The following is a 26,539-nucleotide window of genomic DNA, read 5'->3' on the forward strand; positions in this document are numbered from 1 at the left end:
ATCCTCAGTTAACGCTGCTTGTCTTGGCCAGGCACACTCCAGAAAAGGAGTTGTACTTCCTGGTTACAGGAACATTTACACACACGCACAAAAAAAAAATCCCTCTCTGAAAGAAAGCGATAGATGCTTGTGCATGCTTTTACCTTTGGCCCCCTCCGCTTGGAGCTGTCAGAACATGCGAGACACAAAAGTGAAAGGAAGAAGAGGCCAACAATCGCAACACCACTGTGGAAGTCACTGTGCACAAAACTGAACCAGTGCAATTCTAACAAACTGTTTTTCTTTTTTCATTTGAGCGTTGTTAATTAGTCGGACTGAAGATTTTAATTAAAAGGGAATGGGTCATGGTTCTCGTGCACTGTGGGGGAAAAGTAGGGGCTCTCCGTAGGAGTAAAGTCCATAAACGCTCCGGTCCATGATCCGGTATTTGTGCATAAAGCTGTGCTGTGGGTCTCTAACAAAAGCTCCGAATGAGAAATGTTTGACTCATTTCAGGCTTGTTTTATTTATTGCTGTGTTGGTGTGAATGTTCCTGTGGAGGGGTCATCTGCAGCCGAGACTCTTTTACCTACATGTCTGGAAATCTCTTGGGGGTGTGGGGATAAACATAATCCAGCAGCCGAGGATCAGAGGGGGAAATCCCCCAGCAAATCAGCAAATACCAAAATCACCTTCTTTAAACCGCCAAACCAAACCAAAACCTTTAAACCAACCAAACATACAGATCCAAACTGGTTTTTTTACTCTTGGATCTGTATGGTGTCACTGAGAGGTGATTTCCTGTCTGTGGCACAGAAGCCCCACCCACCCTCTTCTATTTAAGGGCTGTTGAAAGAGGGAGGAGCTCGAATCACTTATGTCAGACACATGAAGAACTGTGGGGCTGCACCCAGCACCAGCATAAGATTAAACTAAACTATGAATTTACAAAACTAGAAGAATCCCTGTATGGAGTTAGCACTGAGCAGAGCGGGTCCTCTTTAAAGCAGCGCCACAGCCTCTGTGTTGGGTCTATTTTAAGCAGCATTCACACAGAGACGTGGGGAAAACGCTGACAACCGTTTAAAACCTTGTGGGCAAGAGAACTGAAAATAAAGGAAGAAACTTTATTGCACTACACAACAGACACAAGTGGTTCCTCCTTGTATGACTTCATTGACCTGCTGTAACAAGTCTGCTGTGATAAAGGCCCATCCACTCATTTTTAATGCAAATTAATCTAAATCTTAAGAGCATCAGCTTCAACACTGTGGTCCCAGCATGCCTGTCTCAACTCGCCCAAACTCCCACACACACTGATGGTGAAACATCTCAAATTGCATCCACTACTCACTTCCTTACAGCTCTGTCATTACGAAACCTGCCATTAGTCTTTACACACTGCTGCAACCACCCAGCAGGCAGGCACCAGCCTACTGTATGCACAATCACTCAGTGTTTGATCAGCAGCAAACAAACAGTCATCCACTCAACAGGGAGCTGTAACAGGACAAACAACACACACACACACACACACACACACACGCAGACAGTGTTTGGGCTGGAACAGCTGGGAGCCATCGACTGACCTATTACACACCAGCAGCTGTCACTCTGGCTGCAAACCTGCTTTTGAAAGTGATAATGTGCGAATGTGCATCGATATTCTCCGTTAACATGCTGACTTACTAGATGTGACCAAGTCATGACTGCCGACTGCGAGGATTGAATCAATACGAAGCAATGTTCGATAAAGAGCAACCAATACAAGCGGAGGGGGGAGGTGTGTAAAACTTATATAAACATGATGATTTTTAAATCATTTAAACATCAAAAGTTCAAACTGGGAAAGCTCATTTTGATGGAGGCAGGAGCATCTTTGGACCGTGTTGCGTTACCTCAAAGAGTCTTTGGGAACTGGGCAGACTCATTACAGCATTTTTGAAAGAATAATATTTTCCCATTCTTGCATCATATTATATTTTTGCTGTTCAGTTGCCTTTGCTCCGTTTTGTCTTTTTAATTTCATAATGTGCCGGATGCAGACTGGTATGGACTGCAGGCACGCCGGGTTAGCCTACGTAGGCTAACGGTTCACGTGCACGGAGCGCTTTAGCATCATCTTGCTGAAATAAGCAAGACAAAAGGAGGCCACCTGAACGGGGCAGATGTGTATCATTGAGGAAACAACCAGGCCTTCACAGATGTTGGTGCTGGTGACACATGGAGGAGGATGCAAAGTTGACGAGTGTGGTCTTGCCCTCCACGCACAATCCTGTTGCTGACCCACACCTACAGACTCTGGGCCAACATAGAAGTGTTTGCTGGGTTACTGTCGTAATACAAATGGAGGTTAAGAGACACAAAAGACACTTTGGAGACACTAGGTTTTGGAAAAAACATCAAATTTTATTTTGAAATGACCGGTCTTGTGCCCATTCTGTTTTATTTCAATTTCGCATGATTTTTTTTTCCTGTTCCAATGTTAAAAAAAAAAAACAAACAACAAAAAACAAAACAAATGATCAAGTAAAACTTTCCAGAGAAAATAAAATTCATCTCAAAAGCAAGAAAAGTACAAAGAAATACAATCCTATTTTATCCTTTTTAGCAGGGGGGGAAGGGAGGGTTGAACCTAAATAAAAACAGATGCTACAACCGAGACGTGGCTGCTCCTGGGTCGGGACGACGGGCTCAGACCCACATCCCGCCCACATGTAAAAGAAGACAGCCAATCACAGTGTAGTGTCCACAAGCTCCCATGATGACCCTCTCTCCATGGGAGACTAAGGCAGTCAAACACAGTAGGTTACAGTATGCATGGATACCTTTCAGTGGTAGATGATGAGATGAGACACCAGAAGAAAAGACCTCCATTTTTCACTATCCTCTGAGGTTGAGGCGAACAGGCGATAGCCGACTGCAACGGATGCTTACAGATCAATATATTAGTCATTCCTTTGTGCCTCTATAGCAAAATACAGGCCAAAGCCACGAACATGGTTGTTTGCCATCTCAGCTGACACGGATAAAGACAAACAGAAACTAGAGGGACAAGAAGGCTCCACAGCTCAGAGGAGGATCAATTACAGTGAACTCTGAAGCTGTAATCCAAACACAGCTGTCTGGCTGGAGATGAAGAGGCAGTTAAATGTGCACTCAGCAGAAACGCTAAGCTTGCTCAAAACAAGCCGCCAACCATCACCGAGGATACTGTTGGGAAAATGGAGATCTCTTCCACCTGGAGGTACAGTGTATTAAGACTACGAGCATGTTCTGGTATCTAACACATGCCTGCAAGCGAGGGGCATCTGCTGTGCTCTTATCGGTGAACAGTCTTAATAACATGAGCCGCTCTCAGGGCATCTTTGAAGTGAAGCCCTCCAGTTTTTCCACATTTTCCTCCTTCGCTTTCAGTCGGATGGCGCTGAAGCCGGACGACAGCTGAGACGAGGAGGAGCGCGAGATGATGACGCACAGCACAGTAGATAACCAACCATGAGCTGACTGGGGAGAGGGCAGGGTGTCAGAAAGGAGAGGACACCTGTAAGAGTGCTTATATGCTTGCTTTAAGTACACGTTTGTGGTGGTTAACCTGTATATTCTGTTATGCAGCTGCATTGGTTCCAGCTGTTTATCCTACAAATCGAGGACAGAAGCACCCTGATACAGATGTGGACACATCCAAAGAGGCTTTTCCTCAGTAAGCTGGTTCAGCTTCCTGTGACGGTCTACTTGTCACTAGTGCCCTCTCCATCCTGCCCTGCCCTCTCCCCGAGAGGTAGCAGCCCAGTCCCAACACTCCCCGCCCCCCCATTTAGACAACCCAACCCCACCCCGCCACCCACAGCCGCTCCGCCCTGACCCGACCCTTCCAGTGGCACTTCTTTACTCGGCCTGGGCGTCGTAGTTGGCTCCGCCGGCCTTCTTCAACTCTGTGCGGATGTAGTCCTCATCCAGTTCCCGCGGGTCGCTGATCATGAACTCCTTGGCAAAGTTCTGCACAGAGAGAAGAGAAGATCAGAGAAGACCAGCGATACCAGAATGCATCTACATGAGAACACTCAAAGCTAACAGGACTTTACTCGAGCATACTTTATGACCGCATGTATACTTCTCTCTGCTCAGTCCAGCAGTTAATCCAAGACAGCTTTCTTTAAAATCTTCTAAAAACATGAAGCTTCGATTGTGAAATTCTGCTACGATACTGGAGATGTCTAAAGTAATTTTGGCGATAGCCCACATCATACATATGACCTGCTGACAATAATGAACACCATATCATCTGCCTAATTACAGGCGTGCATCCCTACGATAAGCAGCCTGTATTTAGATGCACATTATGAGGATGCTTTCAATAAACTCCTTCACAGTTTAATACAAATTAAAAGGTAAACTGGAAATAGGGGGAAAAATTAAATTACATAATAAGTTAGTGACAAATTGATTGACATTTGCCCCTCCATGAAGATGTACTGAATGCATAAGAGGGAAAGCAGCTGCTGTTAATCAAGTCTGAGACAGCATTTAAAGGAGGTTCTGGGGTGGAGGTGGGTTGCAAAGCAGCTTACAGCAGCTGCAGACAGGCTACCGGTGAGTTATCATCAGCTCCTGTGTAGGTGGGCGAAGCTACGCGTCATTTCTTGCAAGTGTCACCAACAACTTTAATTTAGGCACCGATATTATCTGTATTATTACAGCTAATACAGTCTTCTGCATCCAAAACCCGTCATGCAGCATGTTCCACTGCTGGAGCTCATCAGCACGAGGTAGTCACATGTTCTAGCAAGCCATATTATTTTTGAACCGAGGTGTTATTTCAACACTACTTTGTTGGTTTTAATCCTGTAATTCTTCACCTCCTCCGCAGTAATAACCACAACTGAATCGACTTCCTGTTTGCCAACGAACTGGCTGCTCGTCCTGAGCAACCTGCCGCGTTTTATCAGCTCAGCGTGAATTCAAAGCTAAAAATGTTTTGGCCACTCTGACGTTGTTAACACCAACATATAAGCCTCTTTGGTAATTTGGTAATTGGTAAATGCAGCCGCGCTCTTTAAGCTCATTAATGTGCTGTGTTGTTGTGCTGCAGGTGAGTGCAGCATTTCTAGTCCACTGGATTTCTTTGTTTTTTGTCACCATTGTCACGTTGAAACGGCCGTTTCTTAACAACTCATGAATGCACGGATAGCTTTAACTACATTACTCTGATACTACAGAAATCCGATGGCAAGAGCTGAATTTCTTCTGTGGTTTATAAAAGTTTATAACCTGTAACCTCATCGTTTGTTTTGTGTCATTTTCCTGATTTCACTGTCATCACTTGGTTTTCAACATCATTTCATTTGCATGGACTGACTGTCATCCTGCTCTGGTGGAAGGTTTCCCCACAGAAGTGATCTTTAACCCCAATGACACAAGCCGAATAAAGGTTACATTGAAAAACAGTCAGAGACTAGAGATGGACAGATCCGATATTACGTATCGGTGCGATACTGACTTAAATTACTGGATCGGATATCGGAGAGAAATAAAAAAAATGTAATCCGATCCGAAGTATCACAAAATCACCTCACAAAACGCGCTACTTGGCGTAACCCAGCTGGGCGCATCGGAGCAGTATGTGTCACGTGATAGAGCGGCTGTTGTCTGCGACACCTGTGTGGTCTGTTGGAGCATTTGGAGCCTCGCTACATGCTTCCTAACCCCAGCATTTCATCTTGGCGAAAACTATCCCAGAGAAGTAAAGCAAGTGTGTAAGTTCATCCCTGAATGTTTGCAGAGTATTTCCACGTTAAGCTTAACAACTGATATATTGAGCCACAGCTGGACTGGCCATCAGAGTTCCATACTGAGGTGAAAAGTTGTTGTTATACTATCTCTTACTGTACATTACTAAATCTCCATTTGCACTATTTGCACTACTCTGCCTGGTTTACACTCAATGTCATTTACCCTTACCTGAATACTGTATACTGTATATTGTATAGCTTTCTTGTTAATTTGTATTGTATTTATTTAAATTTTTACTTTTTAATTATTTTATTTGCATTTTTTAATCACTTTCTTATATTTAAATGTTCATTGCTATTTCATCTAGGGTTTGAGAGTAACGACATTTCTATTCTCTGTATGTCCTGTACATGTGGCAGAATTGACAAATAAAGTTGACTTTGACTTTGGGGAAAAAAAAAAAAAAAGGAAGCGATTTGTCCCGGACTTCAGCTAGAATTAAAAAATGGACACAAAGCTGGAGTTATTCTGTCTTTGCTGCGCAGTTGCATCTACTTCTCTCATTCTCTCCCCCCTCCCTCTCCTGTTATTACTTCAAACATGAAACTGATCAATGATCAGCTGATCGGTTCTTCTGCCGCAAGTCCGTCTTTCTTGTTTGTTTATCGCCCACTTTGCACCAGAGAGAGGAGACCAGCGGATAAACAACAGCAGCACGTTTAAGCTTGATCAGCTGTTGTTAGAATTTATTTAATATTCATTTCTAGTATCAGCTGATGTTTGCTGGAGCCACAGCTGTAAAGCTGCTGGTCATGATATGGTTTGGATATCTGGTGAGAGGGAAACATGAAGATGAAACCAGGAGATGTCCTTACTGAATCATCAGAGCTGTGATGGAGAAACAGGTTTACCTTTTAGGTGACATGAATGAGTTGAAGGGAAGTTCTCAGAGACAAATAACACCAGGATCCTTTTCTAAGCAGCTGACAGCTGGTATCTGTGCAGGGGCGGGTCTAGCAAAGTTTTGTCGGGGGCCAGGTAGGGCATTAACAGGGAAAGGGGGGCACAAAGAAATACTTTTCTTTGTTATGTCATTTAAAAACTTTGAATAAATAATTATCTGAATCTTACAACAAAAGTGGTCATCCGATTAAATGTATAGAAATCCATTATTGTGGATAGTAACTAATAAGTCTAATATACACCCAGGTAAGCTATAGTACTTTTTCCTTTGGTACCATCTGTGCAGTCTGCAATTCTGTTGAAGAAAGATGTTGAATCTATTTAAATATTGTAGAAAAATAATTGATTTCTGTGCATTTGTTTTACACATGCATTAAATTAAAGTTGATTACATCGATTAAGGGCGGGGGGTGGTTCCCTAATATTTGTATACAAAATGCAGGAAGATATTTACAAAAAAACAGTTTTATTGATTACAAAATGCGCTGTATCGGATTCATATCGATAGCGGCAGATATCCAAATTTATGATATCGGAATCTGACATTAAAAGGTGATATCATGCCGTCTCTATCAGAAACCAAACCTCCACATGTACCGTTAATTATGTCCAAAGGTCACTTGCTAGGCTTCACCACCGCTAACTCGAGCTAAATGCAAGAACTTTATTAGTCTGATACTAATTAAATGGTCATTAGCGGGCATCCAAGGTTTTCACGTTGCAGCCGTACAGCTCATACGTCATGTTTGATAGTCTCACCTAACAACAGTGTTAATTTTGTTGACCAATAATTCATCATAGGACCCAACAGGGTACACTTTCTTCTGACACAGCTAAATAAATCTTATGCATGAGGACAAAAACTATAATGACAAGTACTGACACTTTGTCAATGATTCAAATATAAATCAAAGCTAATTAAGTTAATTAGCTTAAGTAAGTTAGCACCCATCTTCCCCGTTTCTCCTGACAACACAACAAAATGTCAACACATGGGAGGAAGAGAAGTGTGGACAAGCAAAATAAGACACTCTGTAAACTGTGACCTTTGTAAACTCTCACCGTACATAATAAACTTTTACACCTTTTTTTTTTGAGCTGAATCAACTTTAGACTTGGACGACTGCAGTCTCATGCCATTTACACCAGCGGTCCCCAACCTTTTTTGTGCCACGGACCGGTTTATGCCCGACAATATTTTCACAGACCGGCCTTTAAGGTGTTGCGGATAAATACAACAAAATAAAACTAGTACCGGTACCGAAAAAAAGAAGATTTATTCATAACACACTGAAAAGACCCAGGAAAACTGAGTAAACGATAAAAACGATAACAAAATAACGCTGAACACCGATAAAAACCCTGAAAACCAGACATTTCACACCTGAGCCTCAACTCTCGCGGCCCGGTACCGGTCCCAGGCCCGGGGGTTGGGGGCCGCTGATTTAGTCAACTGAAGCAAAGAGACTTCAGGTGTCTACATTATGACTGAAACTAAAAATCTAAATATCTGTCAAAACGGACACTGGCTGATAAACTGTGGGGCGCTGACCGATGGGTGACCTCAGAGTGCCTGTGTCCACCTTTAAATATGGCCTCAGAAATACAGAGTCCATAACACATTTATCCTTCCGTTGTTTTTGTTCTGAATCCAGTGTCGTGCGAATGCAAAGCCACCAGTTTCCCCAAAGGAACCATTATTTTAATTGCTACTTTCTCCCGTCACTGACCTGCACAATGTCTTTGACCAGCGTCTTGTCCGTGCTGATCTTTGCACGCTGCAGCCCGCTGATGCTTTCCCCGATCCAGGTGATGAGGGTGAACTTGGCTCGTTTGCTCATGGCATCTCCCGTCGTGATCCGGAGGAAGCCAAACAGACGAGCGTCGTCTGAGGGAAGACGGGAATGCACGAGTCAAGACAGATTAAAGCCGAACACATCGACTAACCAATCAGTGAGGAAGAAAGGATGGCACCAGATGGAGTTATAAAACACACTATCAAAGAAATACAACACATTAAGCATTAATTGTCTTTAGATTTTGGGCTGTTGTCATGCGGACATAACTTATTGCTATTTTCATATTTGCAAACACATCGCTGGATATTTATTTATGCAACCCAATGCTATCCACTAAGTTTTATTAGTCTATTCAGAACTGGCCACCATCGATCAGTTAAAACTGTAACTGTAGAGTTTGTGCGTTGATCACCAGTTTTACATTTTAAGTGTTGCTGTGCAGAGTTGTGTGCTTTTGTCCCAGTGGCACAGTCCCAGCACTCCAAACCAGAGGGACGCTTTGTGAGAGCGCGTCTGTGCAGCCGGGGAGTATTCAGGTCAGTAGACTAGATGAGTAAAATCGTTTGTGAGCCCTGCGGTTGTGTCGCAAACCTCCCAGTGACCACGCCCGTCACTGTCACGGTGGTCCACTGCAATCTGAGAATAACGCCCGAATACAAACAAGCGCGCCGACATGAACGAACAAACATTTCTGCTGCTTCTTTTGTCCGACTCGCGCCGCCTCGGGATCCTGGGTTTCCACTCAGATGCAGCTTTCCACCAAATCTTAAGAAAATCATGAATGTGCTCTTCATCTGCTAACTCAAAATTCTGAGTAGAGATTAAGGAACGGTCACTTCATTTGAATAGATGGATGAATAATTTCAGCCATGCACCAATTCAGAATTTCTGTACTAAGAATAAAGATCAAGTATAAATGTTGGTGGTTAAAATCTTAACGAAATTGACTGACCTGTTTTTTAAGTCTTCAAGCTTTTTATTCCGTTGTGGTCAGCTCTTTAACTTTATACAGGCAGTGTGTTATCTGTCATATGTACAGATAGATATACAGAGACTAACGTTTTGCTCAAAACCTCCAAATCCTTCCTAATTTCCTTCTTTCCTCAGCTTCTTCATTTGAGGACTTCATTGTTTTCTTTTCCTCAGAGGATATTAAACTGAATACATTTGAACTGTTTGGACTGATGTTCGACATCACCACAAGATGTGCTAAATTACAAGCAGCGACTTTTATTTCTTTTTGGCATCTGACAGACAAAATGACGAATCAAGAACTTGATAAAATCATGGTTGGTGTCTTTGCCATCCATACATTTACTCTTGAATTCTATTCATAATTCAAAAATGGTCCTTATTCATCTTTTGATGGGCCTTGGTGCTACCCCTCAATTCATTCTGACTAAAACTGTTTAGCTCCTCCCCCTTCTGTTAAGCAAACTTTCTTCTGATTGGCTGCCCCTCCAGAGAATTTTGAAAAGTTGGTTCAGTTTTACCAAACTAACAGTCCAGAAGCCGAAGATGTTCAGTTAAAGTTGGTATATGAAGAAAAGCATTTACATTAGTGACAGTGAAACACATATTTGGCACTGGTACTTGGAAAATAAGTGAAATGGTTAATTCAATCAAAAACCACCTATCAGAGCGTAATCTCTCTTGATAAACAGACACCGTAACTGCATGGAAGCTTAGTGGTTTAAATACAAAGTTAAACCTATTTAAACTCTGAAGACACCAACTGAGAATGACTGCTAGGACTCATTGTTACCTACAAAATGATTGGAGACAGCTGATGGACAGAGAGCAGTGATATAGCTACATGATCTGTAAGTTTCACAGGAACTTCTCTGTCCTGGTTTATAAATCACAAGCATCTGAAGACTTCTACAAATATCGTTTTTGGAGATGCTTCCTTTGCTTTTTGGCAGAAGGTGGTCTTCTCTGTTCTTACCACAAAAAAAATAGCAAAACCTAAATATGGAGAAGACTAGTGTTTTTCCTTTGCAAATCTGCATGCTGTAGACCAGAGGTGGGGAACTCCAGGCCTCGAGGGCCTGTGTCCTGCAGGTTTTAGATCTCACCCTGGGTCAACACACCTGAATCAAATGATTAGTTCATGAGCAGGCCTCTGGAGGCGGTCAGGACAAATTGAAGAGGTAATAAAGCCATTTAAACCAGCTGTGTTGGATCAAGGACACATCTAAAAGCTGCAGGACACCGGCCCTCGAGGCCTGGAGTTCCCCACTCCTGTTGTAGCTGTGGGACCCACATCTACATGTTGTAGGCGTGTGCAGTCAAAAGGGGACAGCATCGAAAAAAAAATGTGGAAGAACCACTAATGACGACTAATCTTCTCGTAGTCCCTTTGTTCTCCGTGCTAGTGGCTAAACTAAAGCATTCAGAAAGTATTAACAACTTGTTAGTAGTAAAACGTCTTTACGTGCTTAAAGAGAAAAAAAAAGCCTCTCTTCCTCTTTGTGGGGAACTAAATAGTCCTTGTTTGCTGTTCAAAGCAACTTTTCAAACCAATCAGCACCACAGCATCGTCACCGTCAGCTGACCTGCCGTTTGCTTTTTAGAAATAACTGCACACCAAGCGCGTCTGTGCGGCAACTGCTTTGGTTGAATTCCCACAATGCCTCTCTCTAAGGCCCAAAGAGCCACAAGCGAACACCAATGCAGAAGCATAAATCCAGCATACCACTCTGCTGGAGCCTTGTTTGGTCTAAGAAGTCAGAGAACGTGGAAAGGACTTATATTTGAATTTTAAGGAAAGTGCAGATGCCTTATCACGCCTGCAGGATGTCAACACATTGTCCAATAAACACACTCCTGCCCGCCCTGCCCTCAGGTGCTCCACAGATTACTCATTACCATCTTCCAGATGTTGTTCTCTGTGGGCTGCAGGGCAAAGAGCCGTTTCATTTTGGGAATAACTGCACTGCAAACATACAGACTCAGCTGCAAACCAATAAAGGCTGAATGAATACCTCTAAAGTTCAAAGACTTATGGAAGCATTCGATACACAAATCTCAGATTATGGCACAAATACAGCCAAAATATTTCAGTGTCACATTAAAAGCTCCACCAGGCAGCATTTAGATGCAACACGGCCCTGAAGCATCAACAGCACCGTCCCTCCACCCGGGTCTGAGTGCCGCTGGCTGCAGGGAGGGTTTGGCTCGGGCTCCTCGCCTTTCACTACAAGTTGTTTTAACATCACCCGTTTCTGTGACGACCGGGCACCGCATCTGTACATGTGCCAGAAAAGTAAAGGTCCCTAATATTTCACAGTGCCTTCGAATTCCACATCCTCAAATTTCACTTTAATTTCATCATTTCCTGTGGGATCAATAAAGTTTTCTGATTCTTTCAACTTCCTGTTATTGCAGCTCTGCCAACTTTCCACTCTCCACCTGTGATCTATTGGTTTGGAAATGTCACCAGTGGAGTGGAGTATCGGATGCCAACAGCTTTATAAAAAAGTCTGTCATCAGGAAAAAAGCTAAACTCTATTTTCTATTCGAATGAAAAGTTTAAAATGGGTCATTAAAAGTCCTGACGTACACCTCGGTTCTCTGAAAGAAGTTGGAGAGTAAAAAGCTGCACTGATATATTGGCTGAATGTCAGACATGTTGGCTGATATCAACAAATTCACACGTGGTGCTTATAAAGGCCTGTGTGAAGTTATTGTGACAAAGAGCTGAAAGGTCATTCCTCACTTCCTTGTACTGCTGGGATGCACCATTCCTTTATTTAGGATACGGTTATTTTAACCCACGTGCTGGGAAACTTTACCTGCACTTGAATGCGATTATGTCCTTTTCCATATTTATTGCTATATTTTGCTACCTTATATATAAAAGAATGATTTCCAGTGAAGGACATAGTTTAGGGTTAACACTGGTGCCTGATCAGTATTCTGTATTGACCAAAAGCCACAGTACAGACATGTGAATCCAATCCAAGTGGAAAAGGTTGTTTATGTGCATTCTGATGTATTCAATCAACTATTGGGAAAAACACAACATTAAGCGATTTTATCTTAGGTTTATTAAGTTGTGATGTCCTGACGAGGAAGCATTTCAGCAGGAAATTCAGTGGCTTTGGTTTGAAGATGTAAACTGGCTTATTTTAAGTCTCTGCTGCGTTGAAGTCTTCACAGTGAAACGTCTTATCTTTACATTGGAGCAGCTGATACAGGCTGTCAGGACAGGACCAGCCACTATAAACAGTCTTATCAGCCACAGAGGACATCCCTCGTGTCAACACCTCACTGCACAAGCAGTCACCTGACTCAGACATGTCTGTGAATCAATCTCTGTCACATCCAAATATTGCTATATGCGATTAATGAACTCTTTGTCATGGCTCTCATCGTGGTTTGAGCCACCAGAGAGAAAACCAGTACAGACACAAATCCTCACCCGACCTGGCGCTGAACCACACCCTCCCACTTCCTCCTTCTGCCTTTCTCTTCCTGGTTTATCTTTCCTTTAAAGCCATGCTGACTCTGCAGACAAATCTGCACTGAAACTACAACACGATGAGGAGGCAGAACAGCGACCTGTCGGCACAGAGGTTGTTCTGCATTAAGTGCCTTCATTTCAGCAGTTGTCGGGCGACACCCTGCCTTTCCGAGCACACCCACCCGTCCCCTCTGAAAGCAACCAGAGCCGTCTCCTGTGGACGGTGTCAGGTGGATCAGGCAAGGAGTGGTGTTACCAGCATGTCGACTGTGTCCAAATTTGGTGTTTTTAATCTATGCTAACAGCGAGGCCTGAGGCCGGTGAGGTCAAGGCAGCTGGATTCCTCCTAATGAGCTCACACCACCTTTTATAATTAGCACTTCGAGCTATTTGTACACAACTGATTAAAAAGATCAGACCTCAGGTTTGGAAATTGCTAAAAACGTACAGATGTGCATCTTCGTTTATTTCCAGAAGAAACGTGGCAGCGTGTGGGGTAGGACATCAAAGGGCCATCACAGAGAGAAAGCAGCATTCATACCCACATCCACACTCACCAGTTAACTTCACATTCATGCCTACAGACTGTGGGAGGAAGCTGCAAGCTCGTGCTCAGCGACAGATTTGAACCCACAGCCTTCTCGTAAAGAGGCGACACCGCTGCACCGCCGTGACACAGGTGGAAATATATAAATAAATAGAATTCTTTATTTTAGTTTTAAGACAGCAATCCATAAAAATCCAATTTATGCCTGGGCACAGATCACCCTGTGCTTATAATTCATCCTGAGGGGAACCTGACAAGTCTGAACCATATTTCATGGAAGTTCACCTAACAAGCTGGTTAGGATTCATCTTCTGAAAACAAGAACCACCTGAATTTAACTGCACAGTAACGCACAGAAAGATGAAAAGTCGATACATCTCTGAATCACCCATCGTCTGGTGGTTATATGGGCATTCATTTTGGCTTACAGGTGATTGTTTTCAAAATATACATTTGGACGACTTAAAAAGTGAAAGTCTCCTTTACAACATGGTGAAGAGTCTACTTAATAATATATACCTCTAAATAAATAAGTCATTGATTGCAGTTACATTTTCTCAGAAGAAACTAGGATTAAAAAGTCTTAAACTACATTAAAAAAATGAGGAACCAGATCTTGGTGAAACAATACCCCAGCATGCAGCATCTTCTTTTTTCACTTCCTGCTGCAGTATAAGTTTAAGATCAATATTCTACAAGAGTTGATCTGAACTCACTAAACTCAAGTCTGCGGCAGCTCCTCCCACGCACGCACGCACGCACGCACGCACGCACGCACGCACGCACGCACGCACGCACGCACGCAGAGGGGTTTTTTCTGCAGGTTACAACTTCACTGCTAAATAAGGCAAACGAGCCCACAGAGGGAGATGTGCGTGTCATCACTGAACAGGAACTAATAGCGAACGCAGCAGCTGAGCGGTTACATGTAAAGCACTGTTGTAAAGGAGTGATTTCAACATAGGAATGTGAGCTCTAGACATCAGGAAGTAGAGAGACACAGGAGGCCCTGAAGCTTTAAAGAGCTTGCATTAGCAGTTGCCACACCCATCATCTGAGCAGATGCTTCGCTCTCTCTAAAGGGGAACCGGAGTGAGATGGGTTTTTTGAAATCTATACATAAAAGGTTTGCGCACTGGAAGTCATTCACCACAGCGGCCGATGGGTGCTTTGGAGGCTCTCTTGTTAGAGGCAGTGAAATATTAATGAACATCAGCTCGTTGAAGGAGTAAAGCTAAAAGTTAACATATTTCCACTGTAGTTTGCACCAATAGACAAATGTAGGCCGCCCTGTAGTAAAAAAACCTGAGATATTGTGAACCAGATTATGCAACACAATGAATACACAGCTAAGTGCTCTGACAGCCTCGTCACAGGCTCAAGGCTCATTGGGTGATGGAGCACAGAGTCTTAAAAGATTAGTGTCCCGCCAAGTCAAGCTGCCTGATATATAGGCTGTTTTACAGAATCTACAGCAGCCAGCTACACAGCCACAGCCCTGCGTTTAAAACTGATCCAGTCTTACCTGTGCACAGCATCTTGAAGTCCTCATAGTCAGTCCCTTGTCCTCCAGGCACGATGATGTTGTTCTCATATTTAAACACAGCCCTGGAAGGAGCACAGTGGGTTAATTCCTGTTGGATCACATGAGTTTGCATAATGCGCACACGCACACACACACACCATTGCAGAAAAATGCCTGAGACGCCCATGCAAGGTGGCAGCTGTGTATCAGCCATCTGCAAGTGTCACCACTATAACATTTTCCCCATTGAATACAGGACAAAGGAAATTACTTCTGCCCCGCCGGGCCTGATAACAGTGCGCCGTGTGACCGCTGAACAGTCAGAATACAGATCAGCCACATCCGAGGGACAGGACAGCGAACGCTGCGTGTATTTTGGCCAGTTTTTCTAAAGAAACAGTCCGCAATGTGCCGTTCTGGCGCGTTTTCGCAATGAGCAGGCGTAACTGCATAGGAACATAGGGTAATTTAAAGTTCTGGTGCAGAAATGCACAAGTAAACGCCACCAAACATACAGCTGATTACATTTTATTGGCCTTTATTAGTTAGTGTGCTATTCGGCATGTATCCGCTTATTCAAACGACGCTTATTTAAAGACAATTTCAACTTTTTCAAAAGCAAGTCCGTCTCTTCATGTTGCGCTCTTCCTCATTGAAAAGACGGAACAGTGGGCGGTAACAGACAGAGAGAAATACATTTTTAACTAACACCACATCAAATAAATACTCTATTTGGTGTTTTAATGGTAGCCGAAGTGGATAAGTGCTGGAATACCACCAGACAGATGCAGGGTTATGCACGTGTGTCATTCATTTTCGGTAATTTTAGCGTTAATATAAAACAGTCACAATCTTCAATGGAGTATGGGTTAGTAACCGTGCCCGCACACTCACCAATTGATGTCAGTGTTATCGTCCCTCACTTGGTTGTAAGCCTCTCTGCAAGCCTCTTTATCGATCTGGGTTGCCATTTTTCGGATTGAGAAGTGTTAGGCAGGCAAAATGAGCGTTGAATGGGTCCGAACCAGGGAGGGCCAGCTACACGGTACTAAAGCGGCTAACTTGCACAGTGGATGCTACACATCAGACCTAGAACCGATAGCGTTTCACGGCGGGCTTCAGTCGGAAATCACGACCACTGCACTGGAACAATCAAGCCGGTCAGACTCAGCGGGAAAAGACGGCTGTTCTTCTAGCAGCTCGGTTCATTTCCTGTATGTTACCACTTTATGGGCGTGGGTGATGTTAGTCAATCAGGTTGCCAGCAGACAGACAGAGAAGCTCCCCCAGACGCTGCGTTCACCTCCTCCTGGTCAATGAGCGTTTAGCAAAAGAAGCGCTGTCAAGGCAACGGCGACAGGCAGCGACACTTTCCGGCAGGGATTTTCTAAACAAAATCAAAAGCAGCAAGTTCTCAAAAGTGACTTGAAACCAAATTTAGCCATTTTACATTTTGCATTACCATGAAATGTTATTATTATAAATAATAATATTATTATAGGTTTCTATTAGTAATCACTACAGGTAAAACGTCCTTTTTTGTGGACAAGAGATTTTCTTTGAATTTCTTTGAATTAACAGAAACGTTCTGTTTCTATAATTCTGTATATTTCAGGATCACGTGGGCAGTAATCCTGGTTCTGAGCCTGGTTGTGCTGAAGATTTCTTCCTGTTAGTAAGGGAATAAATAAATGTGAATTCTCTTTCTCTCATTCTAATATTACACATTATATATCTTTTAGCGATTTGATTCCAGATTGACATTTCTTATTTAATTGCTCTTACAGTGAATGATTATTTTTATTGGCTCTGTTTATCAGTACTGACAGCCAAAGTTCTGTCAGAAACATGAAAAAAGTAAAAGTGTATCAAAAATGATTCAGCAGAATAAAAACAACTTTCACAAAGGAAAAGGTGTAAAAATGGAAGCAATACATATGCCATATGTTATACAATAACATGAGAATGAGCGCAATTGTTTTGCTTTTTTTTGGCATTTGCTCATTTTTATTTTAATTAGATACTTTTATTCTTAAGTTAAAACGATCAACTTCCGGTCTTTCTTTTACCTACTAGCGCAACTTTACACAGCAGAGTGCAGATGAATTAATTTGAGGAACAGGTACTAGTCTGACACAAAGCCATTGGTCATTACACTCACATAAACTACACCGTGAACCCACGAGCTGGGCTTAAAACATCCACTGATCAAATAGGCTAGCTAGAGGTCAAAGGTCATCTCCCTCCTCTTTGACACTGGCATAAGCCCAACTGAGCTGTACCTCCTGGTTTGTTTGTGCCTGCATCATCCTGCCACCTGCTGGTCGACCTGCTGTCGGTCACAAGCTTTCATCAATCTTTCCTGCAAACTTAGACTCAGTGGTCCGCAATAAGCACACAAATAACTATGTTAGACTGCAGGAGGGGGGCTGGTTATGTCTTCTGTCTCTCAGCCTCATCTCCATCTGTCTGCCTCACAGTCTACAGCTGCTGTTACATGCAGGCCGCAGAGAGAGAGAGAGAAGATGTTCTCTCCTTATTAAACATCCTAAATATGAATATGACAGCTTGATAAATGTTGTGTCCTTACTTTAATCACAGAAAGGCCGTGCTTGTGGGGCCTTCTGACAGAACTGCTTCCTTCCATTTTTTCCACTGCAAAAGAAACTGTATTTAAAGTCCTCTGTTCTCAGAGCAGCTTTTCGACTAAGGAGCTGTCCAAACAAAATGGTGCTTTGTTCATAACTTTTGTCTTTTTTTAGCCTTAACTTCAAAACATCACAGTTCGGAGTTTTCTTAGATTCGCATTTCACTACAGAAGCTACTTTTTGCACCAGAAACACTGAGTTAAAAAAAAAAGAAGTGGCTGCTGTGGACAAGGAAGCTAGAGTTAGCATCTCTAAACATTATTGCACAAGGAACACTGCTGCCGTGATGGGAGTTACTCCATCACAGTAATCGCCACACCGAAGCCAGGAGCCAAGTTTCTGAGCCAAGCATTCCCCACAGCATCGCACTTCATCCACCTGTTCGTGTTCCTCCCATAGGGCACCCTGCTCCTACCTGGTCTCCAGTTAGCTCATGTGCAGTCAACTCTATGACGTAAAAGAGGCAAACTTGCTCCATGTTTTAACTGTGTACCAAACATATTCAAAATAAATATATCACTCATAAAAATAAATGAATAAAAATAAATGATCTTATCATGTCTTTTATCAATAGCTTTTGGGGCTTTTCATAGAAGTCCACTTCCTTTCTCTGTGTAACTCATTTTCCCTGAACGGGACAAACTTTATTTGACAAATTTAGGAGGCAAGGTAAACCCTGGACTGGTGACCTGTCCAGGCCCACATTGTTTAACTAATATTGTTTTCTTTCAGATTATTAATCGAGGTTAACTGTATCATAAAACCGATAGGCCTCCGTTTATCTCTTTAATATATTCATTCATTCATTTAGCAGCTGTTTATCTACAGTACCGTGCAAAAGTCTTGAACCACCTCCTTTTGTTTCAAAGGAGTCAGACTTGTAATGTTTTTGAAGGTGATCTTTAGCAACGTTGTTCCCTTTCTTTCTATTTCCCGATATGCTCGTATAACGTAGAGAAAAGACGGGTGGCGCAAGACTTGTGCACAGTACCGTTTGGCGTTGTTATTGGTCACTCAATGGCCTTCATAATGTATTGATGTAAATAACAACATCCGGCCTAAAGTCGTTGACTTCAAAATAAAACAAAGCCTCGAGAAGTTATTTTTGAACACTGCGTTTAGCTTTTAATCTTGTCTGGTAAATCGAACTACTACTACTACTACTATAATAATAATAATAATAATAATAATGATAATAATTATTATTATTATTATTGTTATTGTTGTTGTTGTATTATTGTTATTATTGTTATAGTTTCCAAAGATTTCAATATCTATTCAGCTTCTCAGAGACCGTTGGTTTTCAATACACAAAATAAGCAAATATTTTCCTACCAACAAAAATTAGCAAATGTTTATAAACATATATTTTCTATTCATCTGTAAGCTCATAGCTTGTAAACATAACCCACCAATAAATAAACATGCAAGAGTTTATTCTGAAAACTCAAACCGGAAGTTCAGTTGATGTTTAACCTGCGGCTAAGCTAACTCCACCTGGCTGCTTGCTCCAGCTGTTTTTGTGGTCCAATACAGCGTGTGTCACCGGTAATAAGTCTCTGTAAGAAGACGGTGGACGAAGAGCGAAGTTTGAAGAATTTTTATTGCTTCCTGGACAAAATGCAGCAGTTTGTTCTTCGGCTGTCTTGCGGGACCCTTAGATGCTGCTGCTGACGGAATAACAGAAGAGCCGCCTTCTGACCCGCCTCAGGTCCGCCTGGAAGCGCTGCTGCCAGTGGCTCTGCGGCAGTGACACGGTTTCTCGTCTGGGCTTTTCAGCTGTATGTACCTCATCTCGCTAAAGGCCCGAGAGCCGCGGCTCTAGCTTGTCTCCTCTTCCTGTGTTTAGGAAGGGCCGTGAACCCTCAGCTGAGTGTGGTTCATAATATCTGTGATCTAAAGCATCAGAGCTCATATTTCAGATGAGACTCAGACTCCAGCATGCTCGTTCACACCAAACACTTGTTGATCTCATGAACTGTTACAAGTCCTGTACCAACATGAACGATTTTTATTTTATTACTGGGCAATAAATCAAACATCAGAGTCAAAGCTGAAGGGAATATCCTCAGATCTCTTGTTTTGTTTGACTCCAATAACTCCAAATAGAACATTTCTTCCAGTTTTTCTTGAAAATAACTGAATCAGTTAAACAATGTGATGCATTATTTGAGTAACTTATTAATTAGTTAATAGTTGTGAGAGAATTACAGTAAAACCTGTGTGCGTGTGCTTTAGATGATGCCTTCCTGGGGGGATGTAATGGACAAATCGAGCCGAGTATGTCGACCCCAGCGGATTAGCGAATCGTCTAAGGTCAGTGTTATTATTGTTAAAAATTATCGCATGGTCTGTAAAGTAGCTTCAGGTTAATCGACTAATAGTTGTAGACAGTTGTCTATCCAAAGTGCAGAGGATCTGGGGACTGTTTTCATCCCTCTGGTAAGTTGAGAAGTCAGCTCATTTCTAGCATGAGAGACAAAATCAGACAATGAAAATCTCTGCAGATCTCTCGCTACTACTTGTACAGTAACACTGCGAGTGCCAAGAACTGAAGTTTGGCAGCAGTTGGTTTTATCTGGGGTGTGAATCAGGAGGAATGTGCAAAAGTAAGCAGGCAAAAAGAAGAAGAAAGGCAGCCTGGTTCTTTTCAACAAGGTGTCTGAGGAGGCTCCTGGGAGCGGGCACACAGCCGTTTGGAGTAAGGAGTTGTGGTGATGTTGTGCTGTGTTTGCAGGTTTTCCGCTGCGTGGATCATGCTGCTGAACTGCTGCAGGGCCTCAACGAGCAGCGGCAGCACGGCCAGTTCTGCGATGTGGTCCTCGTGGCTGAAGACGAGCGCGTCCCCGCTCACCGAGCCCTGCTGGCGGTCTCCAGCCCGTATTTCAATGCTATGTTTACTTTGGGCATGAAGGAGGAGCACCAGCAGGAGGTATGCAGGCAACACTGTGAAATTAGCTTATTTATGTACGTAAAATAATATATTAAAATCAATGTGGATCGTTTGTGGGAGCCTTTGTTTCTATCTTAGTTGTACTGAAGTTGTAAATGGAATAGAGCACACGCATGTGTTCTTCCTATCTGCAGGTGGAGCTGGTCGGGATGTCCTTCGTGGGTCTGAAGGCGGTGGTGGACTTCCTGTACAGCGGCGAGCTGCCACTGGACGGAGGAAACATTGACTATGTGCTGGAAGCTGCTCACCTCCTGCAGGTAAGAAACCAGCGAGCTGTTAGGTTTAACGATGCAGGCCAAGCGGCAGCTTCTGGGGCTGATGAGGGAAAGGGCCAGACTGCACTTCCTCTGATGGCCACTTGGGGCTGACCCTAAAAGTGAGTCAATCTCAGTAGACTCCCATATTAAAACATACTTTACAGCCTGATACAAAAATGGTTTTCATCTCCACGAGTAGTTTTCTCTTCATGAAAAATAGACTTTTTTTTATAGCTCATCAGTTTAGATACTGTTAAGGCTTAAAGTTAGAGGGGTGACCTGTTTGACTGAACTTCTCCTTTTGGAGCATTTAAACTAAATTATCAGGAAAATAATATTTCTAAGAATTTCTGTGTTTGTAGTGCGAGAGGTTTAATCACCTGTTAAAATCACCTGTTTAACTGTTAAAAATCAATCGGTGGTGATAATTAATGTTACCTATAAAAACTCATGCATTGTTCAGGTATGGCGAGCGGTGGATTTCTGCTGCCAGTTCCTGGAGACAGAGGTGAGCGAGGACAACTACCTGTACCTGCAGCAGCTGGCGCTGCTCTACAGCCTGGAGCGACTCAGCGCCTTCGTCGACCGCTTCATCCTCAAACATTTCTCCATGCTCTCTTTCACCCCGGACTTCCTGCGCGACATTCCTTTCCACAAACTCAACTCCTACCTCTCCAGTGGCCAGGTGAGACGTTCTCACCACGGCTCAGCAGACGAGCTGAAATCAAAAGCACGGTTAGCATTCTGAGAGCCCCTTTCTTCATCGCCAGGTTCAGCACGACAGCGAGCAGGCGCTTCTCCAGGCCTCGCTGCAGTGGCTCAGCCAGACGCCCGAGCGGACCTCCCACGCCAGGCAGCTCCTCTCCCACATTCGGTTCCCTCTGATCCCGGTGGCAGACCTCATAAGCAGGGTGCTTCCAGATGTGCGAGCTCTGCTGCCCGAGGAGGCCGGCTGTGAGGCCCTGGTGGAGGAGGCGCTGGCATACCACGCCAGGACCAGCGCTCAACCACTCCTGCAAACTGGACGCACCACAGTGAGGGGGGGAGTGGAGAGACTGCTGCTCATTGGAGGAGAGGTACAGAAGCTGATTTCATGATTTCACTGCTTTAGATCTGATGTCTTCACACCTGACACTTACTGTGATATGATTTCAGTGTTAGTATTTTAATCTTGAGGCTCGTGTCTCCACTGCTGTCTGAAAAGTGAAACCTGGAAGCTTCACAGCTAGACTTCTCTTGTTTTTTGAGGTTTCCGAGCGTGGGGAGGAGCTTAGCGCTAGCGTTTCCTGTCTGGACGCTGAAACAGGGAGCTGGAAGGTGGAGACTGAGCTGCCGGCCCAGCGGAGTCACCACTGCCTGGCGGTCCTGGGAGGTTTCATCTTCACCGCCGGCGGGAGCTCGTCCAGGGACAACGGTGGAGACGCTGCCTGTAACCTTCTGTACAGATATGACCCCCGCCACAACCAGTGGACCAGGGTAGAGTGTAGAAAAGTCCCCTCCCTCCAGCCGCTTTGATAGTCTGAGGTCGTTTAGCAGCCCAGACTCACGAACAGCGTGTTTTTGCAGGGTGCCCCGATGAACCAGCGGCGAGTGGACTTCTACCTGGGGACCGTGGGAGAGTACCTGATCGCTGTGGGAGGGAGGAATGATACCGGAGCTTTGTCGTCAGTGGAGGTCTACTGCCCTGCTGAGGACTGCTGGACCTACGTGGCAGGACTGCCCAGGTTACTGCTGACTCCGCCTCTTTGATTGAGGAATATCTCTGATAGCTGAGCTGTGAGGACTGCGTTTACACTCCACACATGTAAAAAACTGTTTGTGTTTTGCAGGCTTACTTACGGTCACGCTGGTACAGTCCACCGTGGCGTCGTCTACATCTCGGGCGGTCACAACTATCAGATCGGCCCATACCGCCGGGACGTCCTGAGCTACAATCCGTTGCGGGACGGCGATGTGTGGGTGGAACGCCAACCCATGTCTCTGGCCCGGGGCTGGCACTGCATGGCCTCCCTCGACAACCTAATCTATGCCATCGGAGGCAGCGACGACCACGAGGACACCTCGGAACGCTTCGACATCCTGCAGGTGGAGTCCTACGACCCACGCGGCGACCAGTGGACCAAGATTGCGCCGCTGCTGCTGCCCAACAGCGAGGCGGGGCTCGCTGTGTGGGCAGGTAGGATCTATGTTCTCGGGGGCTTCAGCTGGGAGAGCATGGCGTTCTCCAGAGCCACACAGGTATACGACCTAGACAAGGGGGCGTGGTCCAGAGGGCCCGACCTGCCCAAATGCATAGCAGGGGCTTCGGCATGCGTGTGCACCGTGAAGCCTCCGCCGCTGTCAGCCTCGCCACAGAAGCTCAGAAACCAGATGGAGGAGCCATTATTCTGTACTACGACTGACACGGTGACCAGCAGATCCGCGACCCTCCAGTCTGTTTACAGTGCAGGCAGGCCACAGAGTCAAGCTCAGCCACGATCCCAGCAGATCAGCTACTCTCAGTGGCAGCCAACACCTCCTCATGGCGCAGCTGACGCTTTTATTCACATGTAATAGATCTCTGAGTATGGATGCCGCTTTGCAACCCTCCTCCTTTTCTTGCTGCATCTGACTTAATCAGTGTTGTATCTGTCGCTGCCACTGACTGTCTCATAACTGCATAGCTGTTTGGTGCTCTGTAGTTTCACTGAAATGTGGACTGTAAATAATGTGAGTGCAGCGTGTGGAACAAGACGTCAGTCGTCTGCTAATGAGCCTGATTTGTTGACATTTAAGCTGTCGACTACTAAAACAGATAAAACTGTGCACGGTTAAGGTTCTCTAGAAGTTGCGTATTTGGGAAGAATCACAGATTTGATATTCCTCTAAATACAGGAAACAGAACAAGCTGCATTTAAAAGAGGTTTTTTTTGTTCTTGCTTTTAGGATTAAACGTGAATGTTTTTAAAAGATGTCATCTCTGCCTTTGAAGCAAAAGCTGCATTCATTACTACTGCATTTTTCAGAAGTATTCGTCTGTGCATTTGTACATTTTTTCTTTAATTAAAAAAAATATTAAAAGAGAAAAGCGAGCTTATCATTGGCTCTTATCATTCTAAACATTTCATCGTTATTAGTAAACAGGTCACTGATGGATGCTCCAGCGCTGGTCGTTGTGGCGTCTTCTCTCTCAGGTGAAGGGGTAGTACGGGTGAGACTTGATTCTGAGAGACAAAAGAGCAATCATTGGTTTGATGCTGGAGAATGCAGCTACAGCAGGAAGGTGGTTGACTTACTCTTCAATTTCACAGGCCTTCCACCCTCGGTTCAGTCCCTTCAGAGCACTCATGTCTTCTTCAGTCAGACTGAAGTCAAAGATCTGCAGGGAAACCGACAACGAGGCTCTAAATATACTTACACTACACTCCTGAACTAAAACTATACAATTGCTGAGGCGCTGTCAACTGAAATTGAACTGGGGCCTTTTGTGTAATAACAATTTGTACCACACAATGGTGCAGTGAGTCAACCAGAGGGCATGCCCCCTAGTGGTCGTTAAAAAGAGTGCAGGTTTAATACCCCCACCGAGAAAATCGTGGTAAGCATCTTTGTCTCACCAGAGCGACAATGGTTTCTTACCTTTGTGTTTTCAAGGATGTGGTGAGGCTTTTCACTCTTGGGGATGACTGCAACACCCTGCTGCACGTGGTACCTCAGCAGGACCTGAGACAAGTTCACTGTTACTAACTAATGAGTGCACACACACACACACACACACACTTTATCAACCTGACCTGTGCAGGACTGCGTTTGTGCTTCTTGGCGATATCAGCAATGACTGGGTCCTCCAGCAGCTTATATGGATCTGTGTCTTCTCTTAACCTGTAACACGGAAGGATTTATGAAGACGGGTTAAGAGATGAACAAGGCCTCTGTTGGATGTAGCTATTAGCTACTGTTAGCTGCATATATCTAAAAGATGCAGACCACAAAGAGACATAAAGTTAGCTCTACCAAATGGAAAGAGACAAACTAATATGGGGACACAAAAGAACCACTGAGATAAAATATATCTGCAACCTAAGAGGACCACACCATGTGCATGTGTTTATGTTTGTGCCATGAAAACCATCCTAAATATCAGGATATATTTACATCTATTTTTCCCTACCCCAATAGTCGAATTCCATAAAATAGTTTGCACTTCATCAAAATGAGATCCAGAGTCTGCACAGCAAGTTTGTTATGACCTTTACTTCCTATGAGTCAGTTTACTGGCCGAACTTTTAAAAATATTCAAAAAACATCTCTTTTTTATCTTCTCAGCCTTGGAGATATGTGATATATCTGTATATATAATAAAGGTTTCAAACATTTAAAGAACAAAAAGTTCTTCGTGTCTGTTTTTCTGATTTGGTTGTCGGTGCGGATCATGAGGCAAGACCTCGTACAGTTCTGAGGGTCTCCCAGGTGAACCGAAGGGGCTGTAGGCTGTCAAGGCAATGTTCTTGGATTTGCAGAACTCCATCATATCTGTCTGGATCAGGTAAGGATGTAGCTCCACCTGTGGACGACATGTAAACGTACAACAGTCGAGTCGAGACTCTAAAACGTTTCAGTAGCTCACAATTTCTCACTTTACAGAAAACACATGTGACATTATCACAAGAAAAAGAACACGACACCGGAAGAATCTGCACTATCATAATAATTCAGCTCCGGACTGATTCACCAATGCAGGAAAACAAAGTCCAACTTTGAGCAACTAAATTGAAAATAAAAAATGTTTACTAGTCCTTACTAAACACGGCTTTCCAAAACTCCGCACTGTCGTAAGAAGTCTGACAACTTAGTTCAGGACTGATAGTGACTGACTTAAACAGGACTGATTTCTGGAGAAACTGCAGTGGGATTGTTGCTGCTGCTGGACCTAGCCTGTTATTTGGTGGTTGGATTGGTCAGCTACAAAAGCTAATGGTGTTAGCAGCTGATACTGTTAAAAGGCTTTAAAGAGTGAAAGAAACGTTTTTAGGCATCTTAGTGCTGATCAAAATGAATAACCCACTGATGACTTTTTTTTTCTTTTTTCAAAAATTCTACAAAACCTGAAGCACTTTTGTCTTCCATTAATAAAGTGGACAACCCTCCACTTTATTAATGGAAGTCCCTCAAGTCCCTCCTGTCACTGTCAGGAGGGACAGACTGTCTGAGAGGACAAGGCAGAAATTTCAATGCACCATATCTCCTTAACTTTAAATTGCTTCCATCTGTGTCATTAAAAGCAGTTAAAGTTACCACGATGACTACATTCTATATACAGCTAGCTGAAAAAATAAGAGATGTTAAATCATTTATTACCCCAAATTCTAGGAAAGTGTGTTACAGCAGTGATGCAAAATACAAAAAATGAAGAGCTCTGATTTAAAATAAATGCAGGGATTGTGATGTGAGGAGGCAAACAGCACTAATGAATTTCCTCAGCAGCAGTGTGCTACCACTGCAATGATCTGAACTTGTTCCTCACACACAAAGGACCAAGGCTATGTTGGTCTGGATAGGCTGAAAATGAAAGGAAATCCAAAACCACCAATCAGAGTGATCGATTTCAAATCAGCTATCAGTTAAGCAGCTGTTACACTTAGCAATTAATAACTGGCTCAAACAGACTGACAATAAATGGAAATGGTA

At 43.7% G+C, this 26,539-nt stretch overlaps 3 protein-coding genes across 3 annotated transcripts in view; 1 reads left to right on the forward strand and 2 right to left on the reverse strand.

The window, feature by feature from the left end:
- Positions 1-2,503: 2,503 nt before the first annotated feature.
- Positions 2,504-16,354, reverse strand: cotl1 (coactosin-like F-actin binding protein 1). The gene is made up of 4 exons (XM_005748266.1): positions 15,909-16,354; positions 15,015-15,097; positions 8,406-8,563; positions 2,504-3,978 (listed from the first exon to the last, which is right to left on the reverse strand). The coding sequence occupies exons 1-4, from the start codon at positions 15,983-15,985 to the stop codon at positions 3,868-3,870; spliced, it is 429 nt and encodes a 142-aa protein (XP_005748323.1). The 5' UTR covers positions 15,986-16,354; the 3' UTR covers positions 2,504-3,867.
- Positions 16,355-19,121: 2,767 nt separating this feature from the next.
- Positions 19,122-23,439, forward strand: klhl36 (kelch-like family member 36). Its single transcript, XM_005748268.2, has 9 exons — positions 19,122-19,443; positions 19,901-19,978; positions 20,400-20,594; positions 20,750-20,872; positions 21,336-21,557; positions 21,643-21,948; positions 22,121-22,348; positions 22,439-22,596; positions 22,702-23,439. Exons 2-9 carry the CDS (start codon positions 19,901-19,903, stop codon positions 23,423-23,425), a joined length of 2,034 nt encoding a protein of 677 aa, XP_005748325.1. The 5' UTR covers positions 19,122-19,443; the 3' UTR covers positions 23,426-23,439.
- A 570-nt stretch (positions 23,440-24,009) lies between these two features.
- Positions 24,010-26,539, reverse strand: part of LOC102206997 (aldose reductase) — a 7,031-nt gene continuing 4,501 nt past the window's right edge. The window contains exons 6-10 of the mRNA XM_005748267.2: positions 25,303-25,415; positions 24,646-24,733; positions 24,491-24,574; positions 24,148-24,230; positions 24,010-24,075 (exon numbers count right to left, since the gene is read on the reverse strand). Of these exons, the coding sequence (XP_005748324.1) occupies positions 24,042-24,075; positions 24,148-24,230; positions 24,491-24,574; positions 24,646-24,733; positions 25,303-25,415 (402 nt within the window). The 3' untranslated portion in view covers positions 24,010-24,041. The remainder of the gene's footprint in view (positions 24,076-24,147; positions 24,231-24,490; positions 24,575-24,645; positions 24,734-25,302; positions 25,416-26,539) is intronic.

The sequence above is a fragment of the Pundamilia nyererei genome, unplaced genomic scaffold (genome assembly GCF_000239375.1).
Source record: "Pundamilia nyererei isolate P.nyererei 1_Seehausen unplaced genomic scaffold, PunNye1.0 scaffold00218, whole genome shotgun sequence".
NCBI lineage: Eukaryota > Metazoa > Chordata > Actinopteri > Cichliformes > Cichlidae > Pundamilia > Pundamilia nyererei.